At 41.7% G+C, this 14,735-nt stretch overlaps 2 protein-coding genes across 4 annotated transcripts in view; one reads left to right on the top strand and one right to left on the bottom strand.

The window, feature by feature from the left end:
* The window catches only part of orc3 (origin recognition complex, subunit 3), a 79,159-nt gene extending 67,433 nt beyond the window's left edge, over positions 1–11,726 (bottom strand). For 2 of the 3 annotated variants that reach the window (XM_059645279.1, XM_059645281.1), the window contains exons 1-2: positions 11,620–11,726; positions 5,416–5,470 (exon numbers count right to left, since the gene is read on the bottom strand). In XM_059645279.1, the coding sequence (XP_059501262.1) occupies positions 5,416–5,470; positions 11,620–11,643 (79 nt within the window). In that variant the 5' untranslated portion in view covers positions 11,644–11,726. The remainder of the gene's footprint in view (positions 1–5,415; positions 5,471–11,619) is intronic. The other variant, XM_059645282.1, reaches the window with a different exon arrangement.
* A 58-nt stretch (positions 11,727–11,784) lies between these two features.
* rars2 (arginyl-tRNA synthetase 2, mitochondrial) overlaps positions 11,785–14,735 on the top strand; it is a 72,829-nt gene continuing 69,878 nt past the window's right edge. Inside the window, exon 1 of the mRNA XM_048531676.2 lies at positions 11,785–11,966. Coding sequence (XP_048387633.1) covers positions 11,931–11,966 — 36 coding nt within the window. The 5' untranslated portion in view covers positions 11,785–11,930. The remainder of the gene's footprint in view (positions 11,967–14,735) is intronic.

Here is a 14,735-nt window from a genome sequence, read left to right as displayed (position 1 = left end):
CACTATACTTAAATCAAATCAAATCAAGATATACAGTTTAGGTGGAGTGGCTATGCTAAATTGCTCTACAGTATTCAGGAACATGCAGGCTAGACGGATTACTCATGGGAAATGCAGGATTATAGGGAATAAGGTTAGGGGAAGATGGGTCTTGGTAGGATGCTCTTCAGAAAGCTGGTGTGGACTCGTCAAGGGCAAGTCGTGTCTCACAAAGCTCACTGAGTTTTTTGAGAAGGTGACCAAGCATGTGGATTAGGGTAGGGCAGTTGGCGTGGTGTACATGGACTTCAGTAAAGATTGAGGAAGATTTAGCAGTTTGGATTAGAAACTGACTTGCTGTGAGAAGGCAACGAGTGGTGGTTGATGGAAACTATTCAGCCTGGAGTCCGGTAACTAGTGGTGTGCCTCAAGGATCTGTTTTGGGGCCACTGCTATTTATCATTTTTATAAATGACTTGGGCACAGGCATTGGTGGATGGGTTAGTAAGTTTGCAGATGTCACTAAAGTCGGTGGAGTGGTGGACAGTGTGGAAGAATGTTGCAGGTTGCAGGGAGACTTGGATAAACTGCAGAATTGGGCCAAAAGGTGGCAAATGGAGTTTAATACGGATAAATGTGAGGTGATTCACTTTGGGAGGAATAATAAGGCGGCAGAATACCGGGTCAATGGAAAGATTCTTGGTGGTGTAGATGTGCAGAGGGATCTTGGTGTCCATGTACATAGATCCCTGAAAGTTGCCACCCAGGTTGATCGTGCTGTTAAGAAGGCTTACGGTGTTTTAGGTTTTATTGGTAGAGGGGTTGAGTTCTGGAGCCATGATGTCATGCTGCAATTGTACAAAACGCTAGTGCGGCCTCATTTGGAATATTGCATGCTGTTCTGGTCGCCCCATTACAGGAATGATGTGGAAGCATTGGAAAAGGTGCAGCGGAGATTTACCAGGATGTTGTCTGGTCTGGAGTGGAGGCCCTATAAAGAAAAGCTGAGGGACTTGGGTCTGTTCTCATTGGAGAGAAGGAGGTTAAGGTGGATTTAATAGAGCCATAGAAGATGATCAGAGAATTAGATAGGGTGGATAGTGAGAGTCTTTTTCTGAGGATGATGACTTCAGCTTGTACAAGGGGGCATAGCTAAAAATTGAGGGGTGATAGATTTAAGACAGATGTCAGAGGCAGGTTCTTTACTCAGAGTGGCAAGGGCGTGGAACGCCCTGCCTACCAATGTAGTTAACTCAGCCACATTATGGGCATTTAAACAGTCCTTGGATAAGCATATGGATAATGATGGGATAGTGTAGGGGGAGGGACTTAGATTAGTTCACAGGTCAGCGCAACATCGAGGGCCAAAGGGCCTGTTCTGCGCTGTATTGTTCTATGTTCTATGACTCGATGGCCTGAATGGCCTGCTTCTACGCTGTAGGGGTTTTATGATTCCATGTCATAGCCAAATGGACTCAGAATGAATTCAATGGTCCCTCTGCATCAACTTCCAAACATAATGAAATTTGCAGGTTTAAACACTTCAACGTAGTTCAAGGTATCTTTTCAGAACTACTTTCTTCACAGGTTTTGCCACATAAACTTAATATGAATTACTGGTATTTTTCCCACAGCATTTCAACATGATAATCATCCACATCAGCAATCACACTTTATACCTGGAGCCTAAACTGGCTTGAACCCTAATCCCTGTCCTGGAAACAACTTTTGGAGGCTTCAAAGGTTGATTTGTATGTTGTCACTCATCAAGCAGCAACACTTCTATGCAGAATGATGAATGAAAACAGGAATATTTCCTTCAAAAAGCTTTTGAAGGCTGTACCAGTAGGTGGTGCTGTGATAGGTACTATCGACATTAAAGAAACTGCACACATTTTTACAATTTGAACATATCATCCATAAATTTGTTCCTTTAATCCCTGCTCAAAATTTTAACTTGAAGTTATCAGTCCCTCCCAAAAGTCTGGATTGATCCGAATCGATCGTTTTTGCTCTGAGTGAGAGTTGAATTTAATTGTGCACTCTGATTACATGCCTGGTTACCCAGGTACAGCATCTGTAAGACTTTCTGTCTTCACTTGGTGGCAACAGGACTAATTTCCAAAAGTGTTTTCAAACTACAAGTCTCTCTGAACCTTAGAATTCCAGTTCTTTCCCTGTTTAAGTCATACTCTGCCCTGAAATTCTTTCTGCCAAAATGAACAAATTTATATGAACTGCCATCTGCCAGATATTTGCTCATTCACTCACCCTATACAAGTCAGTCTGCTTGCATGTATTCATCACAACATCATTTCCCATCTCTCTAAGTGTCATCTAAAAATTTTGATAGCATTTCCTTGCTCCCCGCATCTAAATCATAGGGACTAACAGCATGGACATCATTGGTATAAATTGAAAAAAGTCAAGGCTCCATTCCAGACCCTTGCGCGATCCCACTCATCACATCCAATCAAACAAAAGCCCATTTTAAATTTCTCTTTGCTGCCAGCCAGGCAATCTTCTATCCACATTAATATCTTACCTCTTATCGTGTCAACTTTTCTTTTCCACAATACCCTTTTGTCAACTTATGAAATGCCTTCTTGAAATCCAAATAAAATACATTTATAGGCCTTCCTTCATCCATAACCATGTTACACCTTCATATGACTCCAATAAATTGGTTAGACATGATTTTCCTCTGATAAAACCAAGGTGATTCTTCTCAGCAGGCAGCTAAAATATCTTCAATGATGAACTCTAATATTGTCCCCGTGACAGATATGAAACTAACTTGCCTTTAGTTGCTGGTTTTTCTGCTTCCTGTCTTCTTGAACAAAGGGGTTAGATTTTCTACTTTGCAGTCTGGTGGACCCTTTCCTGAATAGAAGGATTTTAGTTCTAACACCAACAGATTTTCTATCCCATTAGCACTCTTGTTTAAGATCTGATTCCAGAGGCTTGTCAGCCTGAAGCTCAATTAGTTTGTTTCCCCGATGAGTGCAATTTTGCTAAATTCTTCTCTCCCATCCACATTCTGATTTATAGCTATTACCCAAATATTTTTGTATCCTCCACAGTCAAGACAGAAGCAAACTGTGTTAATGGCAATCTGCTTTAAGCACATTGTATTTTTTTTTATTTTACTGTAGTTTTGGGACTAAAACTTGAGAAGACCTATTTTAAACCCCAAAGACTGTGGAAGAAATTGCTGCACATTTTAAGATAAATAAACCTGACATTCATTCTAAGTGCTGTTTATACTGTTGTTTATTCAACCAGTCGTGGGAAATTAGTTGCAGATGAGTTGGCATTAGCGAGTGTGTTCAAAATGGGATTGGCCAGCAACAAGTAGCTGATTGACAATTGGTCATCACTCCATATACCATTGACGATGGCCTCCTTCCTGCCAACAAGCATATAATTGTTGTGTGAATAAAAGTCTTCATGACTGCAGAATGGGAGGTTGCTCTGCAGAAAAATAATTCCTAAAGCCTGAAGAATACCAGTTTATATTCCCTAATCAGTTGCTGTAGGATGTTGCTTTTAACCAATAAGCCAGAGACCTTATAAGCCCTGAATCAGTCACTCTGTCTCCTGCAAGCAAAAGTATCTGGAGAAGGAAGACAGACGAACAGAAAGTCCTGACCAGCCACAAACATCACCTCAGTGAACCCTGGGGATGGGGACTGCTGAACTGTCACCTCAGTGTTTTCTCTCCGCTAAGAACACCAATTTTTTTTCATCTGCTGTAGGTGCATGGAAGGTGTGTTAAATGGAAGTTAAAGTGTTAACTAATACAGTTACATGTCAACAGCTAATAATTATTTACCCAAAACTAGAATCAATTTATTTCCAATAGACAGTAGTTATTGTCACATACAAAAATCTGGTCTGTATTTTCTGTTAACCTCAGTCTTGAAATACTGATAAATTGGGAAGCTTCGTGTACATTGATAAAATCTTTCTGAACACTTATGATGAATCCAGGAATAGCAGAACTTGATTTCCAGATGTTATCCCAGTGAGGCATAACATTGTTGTACATTAACTTACCATTCTCATTCTCTGGAGAACCAACACATATTTTATGTATTCATTTCCTTTTTACAAAACACGCAGAAACACTTGCTATCTGTTTTTAAAATTCCTAGCTGGTTTCCTCTTATACGAATTTCTTCCTCCCGATTAACCTTTTAGTCATTCTCTGCTGTTCTTTATATTCTGACCAAACACTTGAACTGACACTCATCTTTGCAGTTATATGCTTCTTCCTTAAATTTGATGTTTTCCCTAACCTTGTTCGTTGACCATGGCTGGTGGGCTCTCCCTTTAGGATTTCTCTTCATAGTAGGAATTCACTTATTCTGTGTGTTTTGAAATGTCCGCTACGGTATCTTGATCTTTCTATCCCTTAGCCTAGAATGCCAGTTCACTTCAATATGCTCACGTTTCATACTCTTATAGTTGCTACTTTTTCAATATTAATTTGAGTCCCAATTTACTCCCTTTCAATTTGGATGTAAAATTCAATCATACTGTGGTTGAGTGCCCACAGATGAGGTCATTAATTAATCCTGTCACAATATGCAAGTCCAAGTCCAATACAACCTGCTCTCTGGTCTCCTGTAAAACACAACGTTCTAAGCATTTGATGAACTCCTCATTCAGTACCTACTGATAACATGATTTTTCTAGTTTGTATTAAAGTCTCCCATCACTACTGCCGTTCCTTTATCACAAGCACACAATATTTTGTGAACTCTATCTGACTTCGATTAGTTAGGGACCTGTAGACCATTCATTCAAGTGATTTCTTTCCCTCCTAATCTATTCTACTACAAACTCCTCTCTACCTAGGACCAAACAATTCGCACTCACCACCATCCGACCGACTGATGAGCCCTATATGCCTCCTTCTTCTTTCAGTTCCTAGTCACATTTTTAAGGACAAAGCAAATTATTCAGGTTAATAACACAGATGAGAGAAGGGGTTTGGGTTCTCACTTTATAATCAATATTTTCTACGTTTATAGATTTTTGACTGTTTGCAAGCTAATTTTGAACTGGGAAATGCATGCAGCAAAAACTAGTCTGAATGATCCATTTGTATTAGATAGGTGCACGCTGTTCTGTTTCATTTGAAATGTGCAACAACAGTGGTCAGGAAAAGACAGGACAGCTAGGCAAATTCCAGTTCCCAAAACTTGGTGCAGATGCATCTGTGTTCATCCTCAAAATGCCACTTTATTGCATCCTATTGTACAGAGATAATTGTTAAGGGGGTAGGGGAGAAAATGAAGGAAGTAAAACATTTGAGGAAGGGAGAGCAGAGAGATAATGGAAATAAAGTATGTAGAACATCATTAAATATAGCAGTGTATTTTGTTTTAAATACAATGCTATTTACTCATTGTTGCAATGGGTACAAACCTGGGACAGATTTCCTTCTCTTTTTGGAGTCTTTTGGCTTGAAAACAAAACAACCCTGTGCGGCAAAAAAAAAGAAAAAAATTCAAGCTTTTCGCAGCTATAATCTGTTAAAATTATTAACATGTGTGGAACAGGTGACTAAATCTCAGGCACTATTAACAGAAGAGGAGATGGTTAGTGTTGCAAATGGCTGCTTACATCAATTTTTTTGTTTAAATTAATTTGTCTTCTATAGCCAATTGTAATATTCCTACCATCTGAACTTGCTATCATAACAGTGATTGGCTGTTTACCCCATTACATCACAGTTTATATGACTTGGCCACCTACAAAAGAAGAGACAGCAAGTAATGACTTTAACAAAGTATGTCCAATGATTGAAATTAATTCAATTTAACATTTCATCCATGGTGCACTGAAGATCAGAATACAAAGAACATAAAATATTAATACAACCAAAGCAGCAATGTGTTAGTCAGAATGGGCTAGGCATATTGGCAGATCTACACATCAAGTGCTGCTGGAAAACAGATAATGGCTACACACCAACATTGACAACATGGTTCCAGGCTGCATGTATGGGGTAGAAAACTGTTGCTAAAATGAACAATCAGTTTGAACAGAACAAAGCGTGAAGCTGGATGAACACAGCAGGCCAAGCAGCATCTCAGGAGCACAAAAGCCGATGTTTCGGGCCTAGACCCTTCATCAGAGCTCCTCTGATGAAAGGTCTAGGCCTGAAACGTCAGCTTTTGTGCCCCTCTGATGAAGGGTTTAGGCCCGAAACGTCAGCTTTTGTGCTCCTGAGATGCTGCTTGGCCTGCTGTGTTCATCCAGCTTCACACTTTGTTATCTTGGATTCTCCAGCATCTGCAGTTCCCATTATCACTGAATCAGTTTGAGCAAATTATTTTGGCTCGGGTCTTGGATTCTGCAGTGAAATAGTGACTTCTGTTTATAGAAGTATGCTTTGGAAAATGGTAACACGTAAACTGCTGCCCTAGCCAGAATGTTCTATTAGAACTGACACCGTGTCTACTTGACAGTGCGAGCTTGCTTGGGCATATTCTATCTGCAAAAAAAAAGGGTAAAAAATTTAACCTTTTCAAATTTCACTGACATATCCTCTACACCAACATCAGCAGTGCAACAGAAAGGGTAATCAATATTGCAATCAAGAAACACCAAATCAATAACTTCTCAAAATTACTTCGGTTCTGCCCCGTAACCCCACATTTCCCATAGCCAATCCACCTCGCCTACAAATCCCTGGACACTACAGGTTAATGAAGAAAACATTTTTTAAAAATTAAGAAGTACGGTTTAAGATGACGCAGAAAAGCCAGGCCTGGCACATGTTGGGGAAGAAAACCTCTAAAGTAGTTGGAGTTATACGTGAGGTAAAGTAATATAGCTGTGACGATTAGAAGGCGATTCGTAGCATTAGTGCAGGAATTCCTTTGAAAAATGTTGTCAGCCCTTGGCCTTCCATTTGTGAGGTGTAACTGTTTATTGATGATTGCACAGTTCCATTCACAACGTGCTCTCCAGGATACCCAAGCTATGAACCAAGAGTCAATGTTGTCCTCAGGCCACCTCACCTTATTTCCATTTTTATTTCTATTTCTTTCTTGAATTGTATTGTCTGAATTTTAGAAGATCATAGTTGCAAGCCTCATGCTGACATTCAAACACTTTTTTTAAGCTGAAACCTACATATGAGGCAGTGTCTTTTCTGAGAAGAGTCAGTATTTGAACAAGGATAATCAATTTCTGCTGCTGTACTAACTGCTAATGCTCGACTAAAAATTATTAACCACAGATTCTCCAGAGCTTATAATTGTTTCTTTAGTGGGCTTTTGTTGTACAGTGGTAGTGTCCCTATCTCTGAGCCAAGAGGCTTGATTTCAAATCCTACTTGCTCCAAAGATGTAGATTAACATCTCTGAACAGGCTTATTTGAAAATATCAAAAAGAGTTTCTTGTTCATGTAACCTTTGTTTTGCAACTGGCTGCTGTGTTGGTAAAAGCAATTACTTTATGTGGAATCATTTGGAAATCAGAAGAAACAGAAAGATGTTCCATAAGTTTTTTAAAATTAATCTGCAGATGATTCAATAGACTGATCTCAACGATGTTGCCTCAAGTCTATGACTCTATAAGAGATCAACAATGCAAAAGCAGAACACAGTTAAAATCAACCACTTAGGGTATAAATCAGGAGATGCTTTAAAATTCTCCGTATTGTGTGAAAGTTATTGCATATACCCATGAAGCTTGCAAAAAACAAAACATTTGGGGGATACACGTACACTATACTCTGCTCAATACAATATCAGATCAGTCTGCAAAACACAAAGTAAGATTGCATCTGTATTTTTACATTAAAATATTAACTGGCTTCCAACATAAAACCACAATTGGAGTTCATGCATATTGCAGTCCATAATTTCACAAAATCATTACACTACAGGAGGCCATTCAGCCCATCACAATTCTCTAACTGAGCAATTCACTTTCTGCAGGGTCATGGGGAGATGGCAGGAAAACAACACGTTCTTCTTTTTCGAGTAACACCAATTCTCTTGAATGTTTCAATGTGAATGATTCAACATTCCAGCATGATGCTGGCTCAGCCACACCCTCAGGCAGCACACTGCATCCCCAGTTACGTGCATGGCAATTCCCAGGGTCCACTGACAAGGCTGAGGCAGGTTCAAGCACCTTTAGCCTTGTGCCAAGTGGGCAATTCATCTTGGTCTTCACCTGAGGTCCCACAGATCGATCTACAGCCGATCTGATTCACTCCACACGGTATCAAGAAACAGCTGAAGATATTAGATACTGCAAAGGCCATGGGCCCTAATGATATTTTGGCAGCAGTACTGAAGACATGGACTCCAAGAACTAGCTGTATCAGTAGTTAAGCTATTTCAGTACAGCTATAACTCTGGCATCTACACCACAATGTGGAAGATTGCCCAGGTATATCCTATCCACAAGAGGCAGGACAAATCCAACCCAACCAACTACCACCGGGTCATTCAACTCCTGATCATCAACTGCAACACATGTCAACCGTGCTATGAAGTTGTATTTTCTCAGATGGGTTCAGCCCAAGTCAATCCACTCCTATTCTTGTTACAGCCTTAGTCCAAACATGCATAAAAGAGCTGAACTCATCAGGTGAGGGGAGGGTGACTGCCTTTGACATCAAGTTTGAATTGAATCAAGTGTGGTATTAAGGAGGCCTAGCAGAACTGGCGTAATTGGAGTCGGGGGAAAATTCTCCACTGGTTGGAGTCATACCTGGCACAAGAGGATGTTGGTTGTGGTTACTGTAGGACAATTGTCTGAGCTGAAGGATATTTTTGTCGGAGTTACTCAGGATATTGCACTAGGCCCAACCATCTTTAGCCAATACAATGATTTACTTCCACCATGTCAGAAGTTGGAATGTTCCCCGAGATTGAAAATTATTCAGCACCGTTTATCACTTCTCAGATACTGAAGCAGTCTATGTGCAAATGCACAAAGACATAAATTGCTTGGACTGGTAAGTGGCGAGTTATGTTTTCACCACACAAACATCAAGCAAATACAAGACAGAACACAACCATTGCCCCTTGACATTCAATGGCATCAGAACTGCTGAATCCCCCACTTTAAACATCCAGTGGTTAAAATGGACTAGAATCAGAAATGGATCAGCCATAACAATATTGTGGATTTGAGGGCAGTTTAGATGCTGGGACCTTTGATACTCCACAATCTGCCCAAAGTTCTCAAATCAAGAATGCGACGGAATACACTTGTCTGATGAGTGCAGCTCAAACACAATCTGTTTGACACCGAAAAAAAAATTGCTGACAAATGTCTAGCTTAGCAAGTTCCTTCATCTCTCTCTGGGCTCCAGCACCCCTATCCACTCACCTCTCCTTTTTTCTCTCTCCCCCAGATTCAACTTCAGCATTAGTACCACTTTTTCCCTAACTGCTTATTGTTCTGAAGAATCACTGGACTCGAAACATTAACTCTGCTTCCTTCCCACAGATGCTACCAGACTAAGTCTTTTTTTTGCAATTTCTTTCTTAGGCCACTGTGCTTGTGTTTGAGCTGAATTCACCAGGCAAGTGGCCAGTATTCCATCATATTCTTGAATTGAGGGTGTTGGGCAAGTTTTGGAGAGTCAAAGGTCCCAGTTTCTAAACTACTCTCATATCCACGATATTGTTATGGCTGGTCCATTTCTGATTCCGGTCAATGGTTACAGGGGTTCAGAGGTCAGAGGTGGGGAGTTGCTGCTGAAGGTGGTGGGGGTGGTGCTAAAGTTAGTTTTTGTTTCAGATCTACAGCATCTAGTTATTTATTTTGCTGTTTGACACGATCCAGCACAAAGCATCAGCCTGATTAGCATCCCAACCAACACTTAACAATCATGAGATATCAACAGCTACAACAGACATGTGGTACCTTTAAGACACATTGTAAGGACTCAATTAGACAGCACCTTCCAAAACCATAAACTCCAATAACTAGAAAAACAGGGGCAGCAGATTCATGGAAGTACCACCACCACCACGCTCAAGCTCCCCTTCTGAGTCACGCATCATCCTGAATTGGAAAGGCTCTTTCATTGAATCAAAACCCTGCAGCGCTCTTCATATCAACTCTGCGGGTGTACCTAGGTTACAGGGGCTTCAACAGTTCAAGAAGGCAGACCAGCTCTATCTTCTCCAGGGTTATTAGGAACGAGGAATAAATGGTGGCCCAACCAAAGACCACATTCACTGTATAAGAAAACAGTCACCTACTTCATTTCAGTGCTCAAAGCCAAGATGCAGGCACTGTGCATCCCTGGGTTTGCCTGCAGAGTGGGCTGATGTGCTCAACTCACTACACCTATCAGCATGGGAACAGAAACTCAGATCATTGTTCTGTTCACAGAGTCAGGAAACATTCTAAGCAACTTTCAAATCCACAATATTGTTACGGTTGGTCTATTTCTGATTCTGGTCCACGGTAACCTCTGGTGTTTAAAGTGAGGGATTCAGCAATTCTAAAGTCATTGAACGTCAAGGGAGCAACGGTTGCATTCTGTCTTGTTTGAAATGTATTTGCTTGATGTGTGGTGCAAATGTAACTTGCCACTTATCAGTCCAAGCACCGGTTATCCCCTGAACACTTCATATGATTATCTATGGTCTATTCATCAGCCTTTTCTCCCCCCCATCCCACATATCTTTGCAAATTGTTAACTGATTCTGCCTCCACCAGTCTTCCGGCTGCAGACATCGGACAATACTGTAGAAGGGTCTAAGCCCGAAACGTCAGCCTTCCTGCTCCCCGATGCTGCCTGGCCTGCTGTGTTCATCCAGCTCTACACCTTGTTAACAAGCAGCATCTTAGGAGCACAAAAGCTGACGTTTTGGGCCTAGACCCTTCTTCAGAAATGGGGGAGGGGGAAGGAGTTTCTGTAATAAAGTTCTGGGAAACCAAGCAGAGGCTTGGGAACTGGTCTGCAGAACACCTATGCTTGGTTCGCAATAAACAACTGCACCACCCAGTTACAAACCATTTCAACTCCCCTCTCCCATTCCTTAGACGACATGTCCATCCTGGTCCTTCCGCAGAGGCACAATGATGCCACCCGAAGGTTACAGGAACAGCAATTCATATTCTGCATGGAAACCCTGCAGCCCAATGGTATCAATGTGGATTTCACAAGCTTCAAAATCTCCCCTTCCCCCAATGCATCCCAAAACCAGCCCAGCTCAGCCCTGCCTCCCTAACCTGTTCTTCCTCTCACCTGACCTGTCCATCCTCCCTTGACTGACCTATCCCCTCCTGACCTCCCCACGTACACTCAATTCTACAGGCTCCATCCCCGCTTCTTTAACTTATTTGTCTCCTCTCCACCTATCTTCTCCTCTGTCCATCTTCGATCCGCCACCCCGTCTGTCCCTATTTATTTCAGAGCCCTCTTCCTCCCACTTTTCTGATGAAGGGTCTAGACCCGAAACGTCAGCTTTTGTGCTCCTGAGATGCTGCTTGGCCTGCTGTGTTCACCCAGTTACACACTTTGTTATCTTGGATTCTCCATCATCTGCAGTTCCCGCTATCTCGGACAATACTCCTCGGGGTTTGCAGCGTGAGTAGCCACCTGCCCTGTGAATTAGAGATCTCAGTGAAAGGTGCCTTTACCGTGGATACAGACGAAGTCGCCATTGCCGTCCAAGTCCGTTCACATTCTCCTTCCCAACCGCTGCAACACTCCGCGCGCTCTCAATCACCTCACAGCCAATCAGAACGTCCAGGCAGCTGGGGCAGAGCGGTGTCGCCATTGGCTGAGACTCTTATCTGTACGTCACCGGGGTGTCAGAGGTCGGAAGGTGGGGTGTTGAGTCAGGCGGTTACTGAGCGTTTGCGGATGCGAGCAGTCGGATGGATTAGGCACGGTCAGACCGGGAGTTGAGTGTGCATTCCTGAATGATAGTGCCCGGGCAAATGATGGTATGGCTTGCCTTTTCCGAAGGTCTATAGCAGCGCAGGTACGTAGCAGCAGGTAGCGATCTTCAGATCATGCAGAGGCTCCATACTGCGTGACCTTCAGTTGCTGTTCGCTTGCTGTGGTGTTCCTTTGGAGCAGCGTGTTTTAAATACCCCAGCTTTGACGGTTTCCTAATAACGCTGTATGAAAGACATTTTCGAGACTGTTTGAGAAATGGATAAGTTGTATGCTTTCTACGAAATGTAGATCGATAGGAGCTAAAGACGTTACTTTTAAGCTGGTTGCTTTTAAAAAGTGGTGAATGTTTCCACATTGGAAATGATGTTCTTATAATCAGTGGCTTATAATATTTTTGATTTTAAATGTTTTTTAAATTCATTCATGGGGCGAGAGTATTGCCCGCCAGGCCAGCATTTATTTCCCGCCCCTAATTGCCCAAAGGGCAGTTAAGGATCAACCATATTGTGGATTTGGGGTCACGTAGTCCAGACCAGGTAAGGATGGTAGTTTCCTTTCCTAAAGGATGTTAGCGAACCAGATAGGCTTTGACAACAATTGACTGGTTGTCATTAGACTCTTAATTCCAGCTATTTATTGAATTCAAATTCCACCATCTGACATGGTTGGAATTCTAAGCCAGGCCCCTAGAGTGCTACCTGGGTTTCTGGATTAACAGTCCAGTAATACTACTACAATGTCACTGCCTCCCCTGATCAGCTAATTTCCATTAATTAGCATGAGCAGTAAAATTAAGAGGCAGTTGATGCAGTCATTTCAATTCCAGCTGTATGAAGTGCTAAATTTGTTTTATTTACTTACAGTTAGCAAGGTAAGTTAGATACATATCTTTCTCTATCTGAAATTCTGTCTGAGTCTTTGAAATTGTATCTAGATGCTGTTGAGAAATTCTTCATTCCAATTGAGCAAAACTGTATTCCATAATCCAGGCTGAAGCTTCAGTGTGGCACCTTGAAGTTATGCAAATTGAAGATGAAATTTTTGGCATGAAATTTAAACTACAGCTATGCCTGCCTCTTCATATCGATGTAATAAATCCTGTGGCATTAGTGAAGAAATGCTTGAAGTTGCCCTGTAGACCTGGCACCATCGACTACCTTGCTACCCAAACCAATATTTGGCCAAAAAAAAGTACAACAGGTATTTGAAATCTGAAATGACAACAGAAATTCTTGAAGCATTCTGCAGCATTTGTTAAAGAATGAAGATAGGGTTAATGTGGAAGGCCATTGATTCTTAAATCAGAGTGCTGACAAAGTAGTTTACTTGAAACATTAAGCCTATCTTTGTCTTTTCATAAATGCTGTCTCAAATGAGTGTTTTTAATTAAAAACACTATGATGCTTTTGAAACACTTGGGGATACTCTGTCGATGTGAGGAGATCTCTGCAGACTGCTTCATGAAGGACCGCCTCTCCATCAAAGGTCAGATGTGAGGAACATTCACTGACTGCACAATGGTCAGCATAATTTGTGACTCAAATACTGAAGCGGTCAATGTCCCAATGCAGTAAGACCTGGAGCATATCCAGGCTTGGGCTGAAAAGTGGCAAGTGTGCAACGCAACTGCCATGTCTAATAAGAGAATATGTAACTGCTGCCACTTGACAATAATGTTAGCATCACACCGTCCTGACTGTCAACATGCTGAGACAAACTAATCTGGACTAGCCACTTAAATACTGTGGTTATGAGAGCAGATCAGGGGCTAGGAATCTTGCAACAAGTAACTCACCTCATGACTCCCAAAAGTATGTCTATCGTCAACAATGCACAAGTAAGGAGTGTGATGAAACATCCCCACTTTTACGAATGAGTGCATTTCCAACAGCACTCAAAGAAAAAGCCTGACACAATCCAGGGCAAGTTAGCTCCCTTGACTTATACCACATCTACCAACATCCATTCCTTCCATCGTAGTGCTCAATTGTAACCATCTGCAAGATGCACTGCAGAAATTCACTAATGCTCCTTAGAAAGCATCTTCCAAACCCATGACCACTTCCACCTGGAAGGACAAGGACAGTAAATACATGGGAATGCCACCGCCCGCAAACCACTCATCATCCTGACTTGGAAATCTGTTGCCATATCTTTAGTATTGCCAGGCTGAAATACTGGAATTCCCTCCCTAACAGCATTGTGAGTCGACATACAGCATGTGAACTGTAGTTGTTCAAGGCGGCAGCTCGTACCATCTTCAAGGGAGATACGGCCAGCGACACCCAGAACCCACAAGTGAAAGTTTACAAAAACGGGTGAAGTGAATGTAGCATTCTTTAAGAAATAATGTGTTAATGTTAGCATTTATGGTTTACTACTTAGCATTTCAACTAAACTTAAAATAATAGGATTAGCAAAGCTAACGGAATTGTTATAGACATTTACAGCACAGAAGGAAAGCCATTTGGCTCATTGTGTCCTTGTCAGCCAGAAAGTGCCCATTCAGCTTGGTTCCACTTCCCAATCCTTGCTCCATTGCCTTTCAGGTCCCACCCCTTCAAGTACCAGTCCAAGCACTTTGTTAATGCTTCATAGGCATTTCCCTCTACTGCCCTTTCAGACTGAGAGTTCTGGATTCCCTCCACTCTCCAGATGAAAATGTTTCACTGGAATCCTTTATGAGCATCTTGAAATCCTCTGAGCCTTTTGACCTCAGTCTGTCTCTCCTCATTATTGATCTCTTAACCAAGAGGAGTAGTGATTTCATGTTCAGTCTTTCTAGAGTTCTGCACAATTTTATACAGTTCGATTTAGGTCACCCCTCAGCCTACAATATCCAAAATACAAG

The sequence above is a fragment of the Stegostoma tigrinum genome, chromosome 4 (genome assembly GCF_030684315.1).
Source record: "Stegostoma tigrinum isolate sSteTig4 chromosome 4, sSteTig4.hap1, whole genome shotgun sequence".
Taxonomy (NCBI): Eukaryota; Metazoa; Chordata; class Chondrichthyes; order Orectolobiformes; family Stegostomatidae; genus Stegostoma; species Stegostoma tigrinum.
The sequence above is the reverse complement of the archived record's forward strand: the minus strand, read 5'-3'. Positions and strand labels throughout refer to the sequence as shown.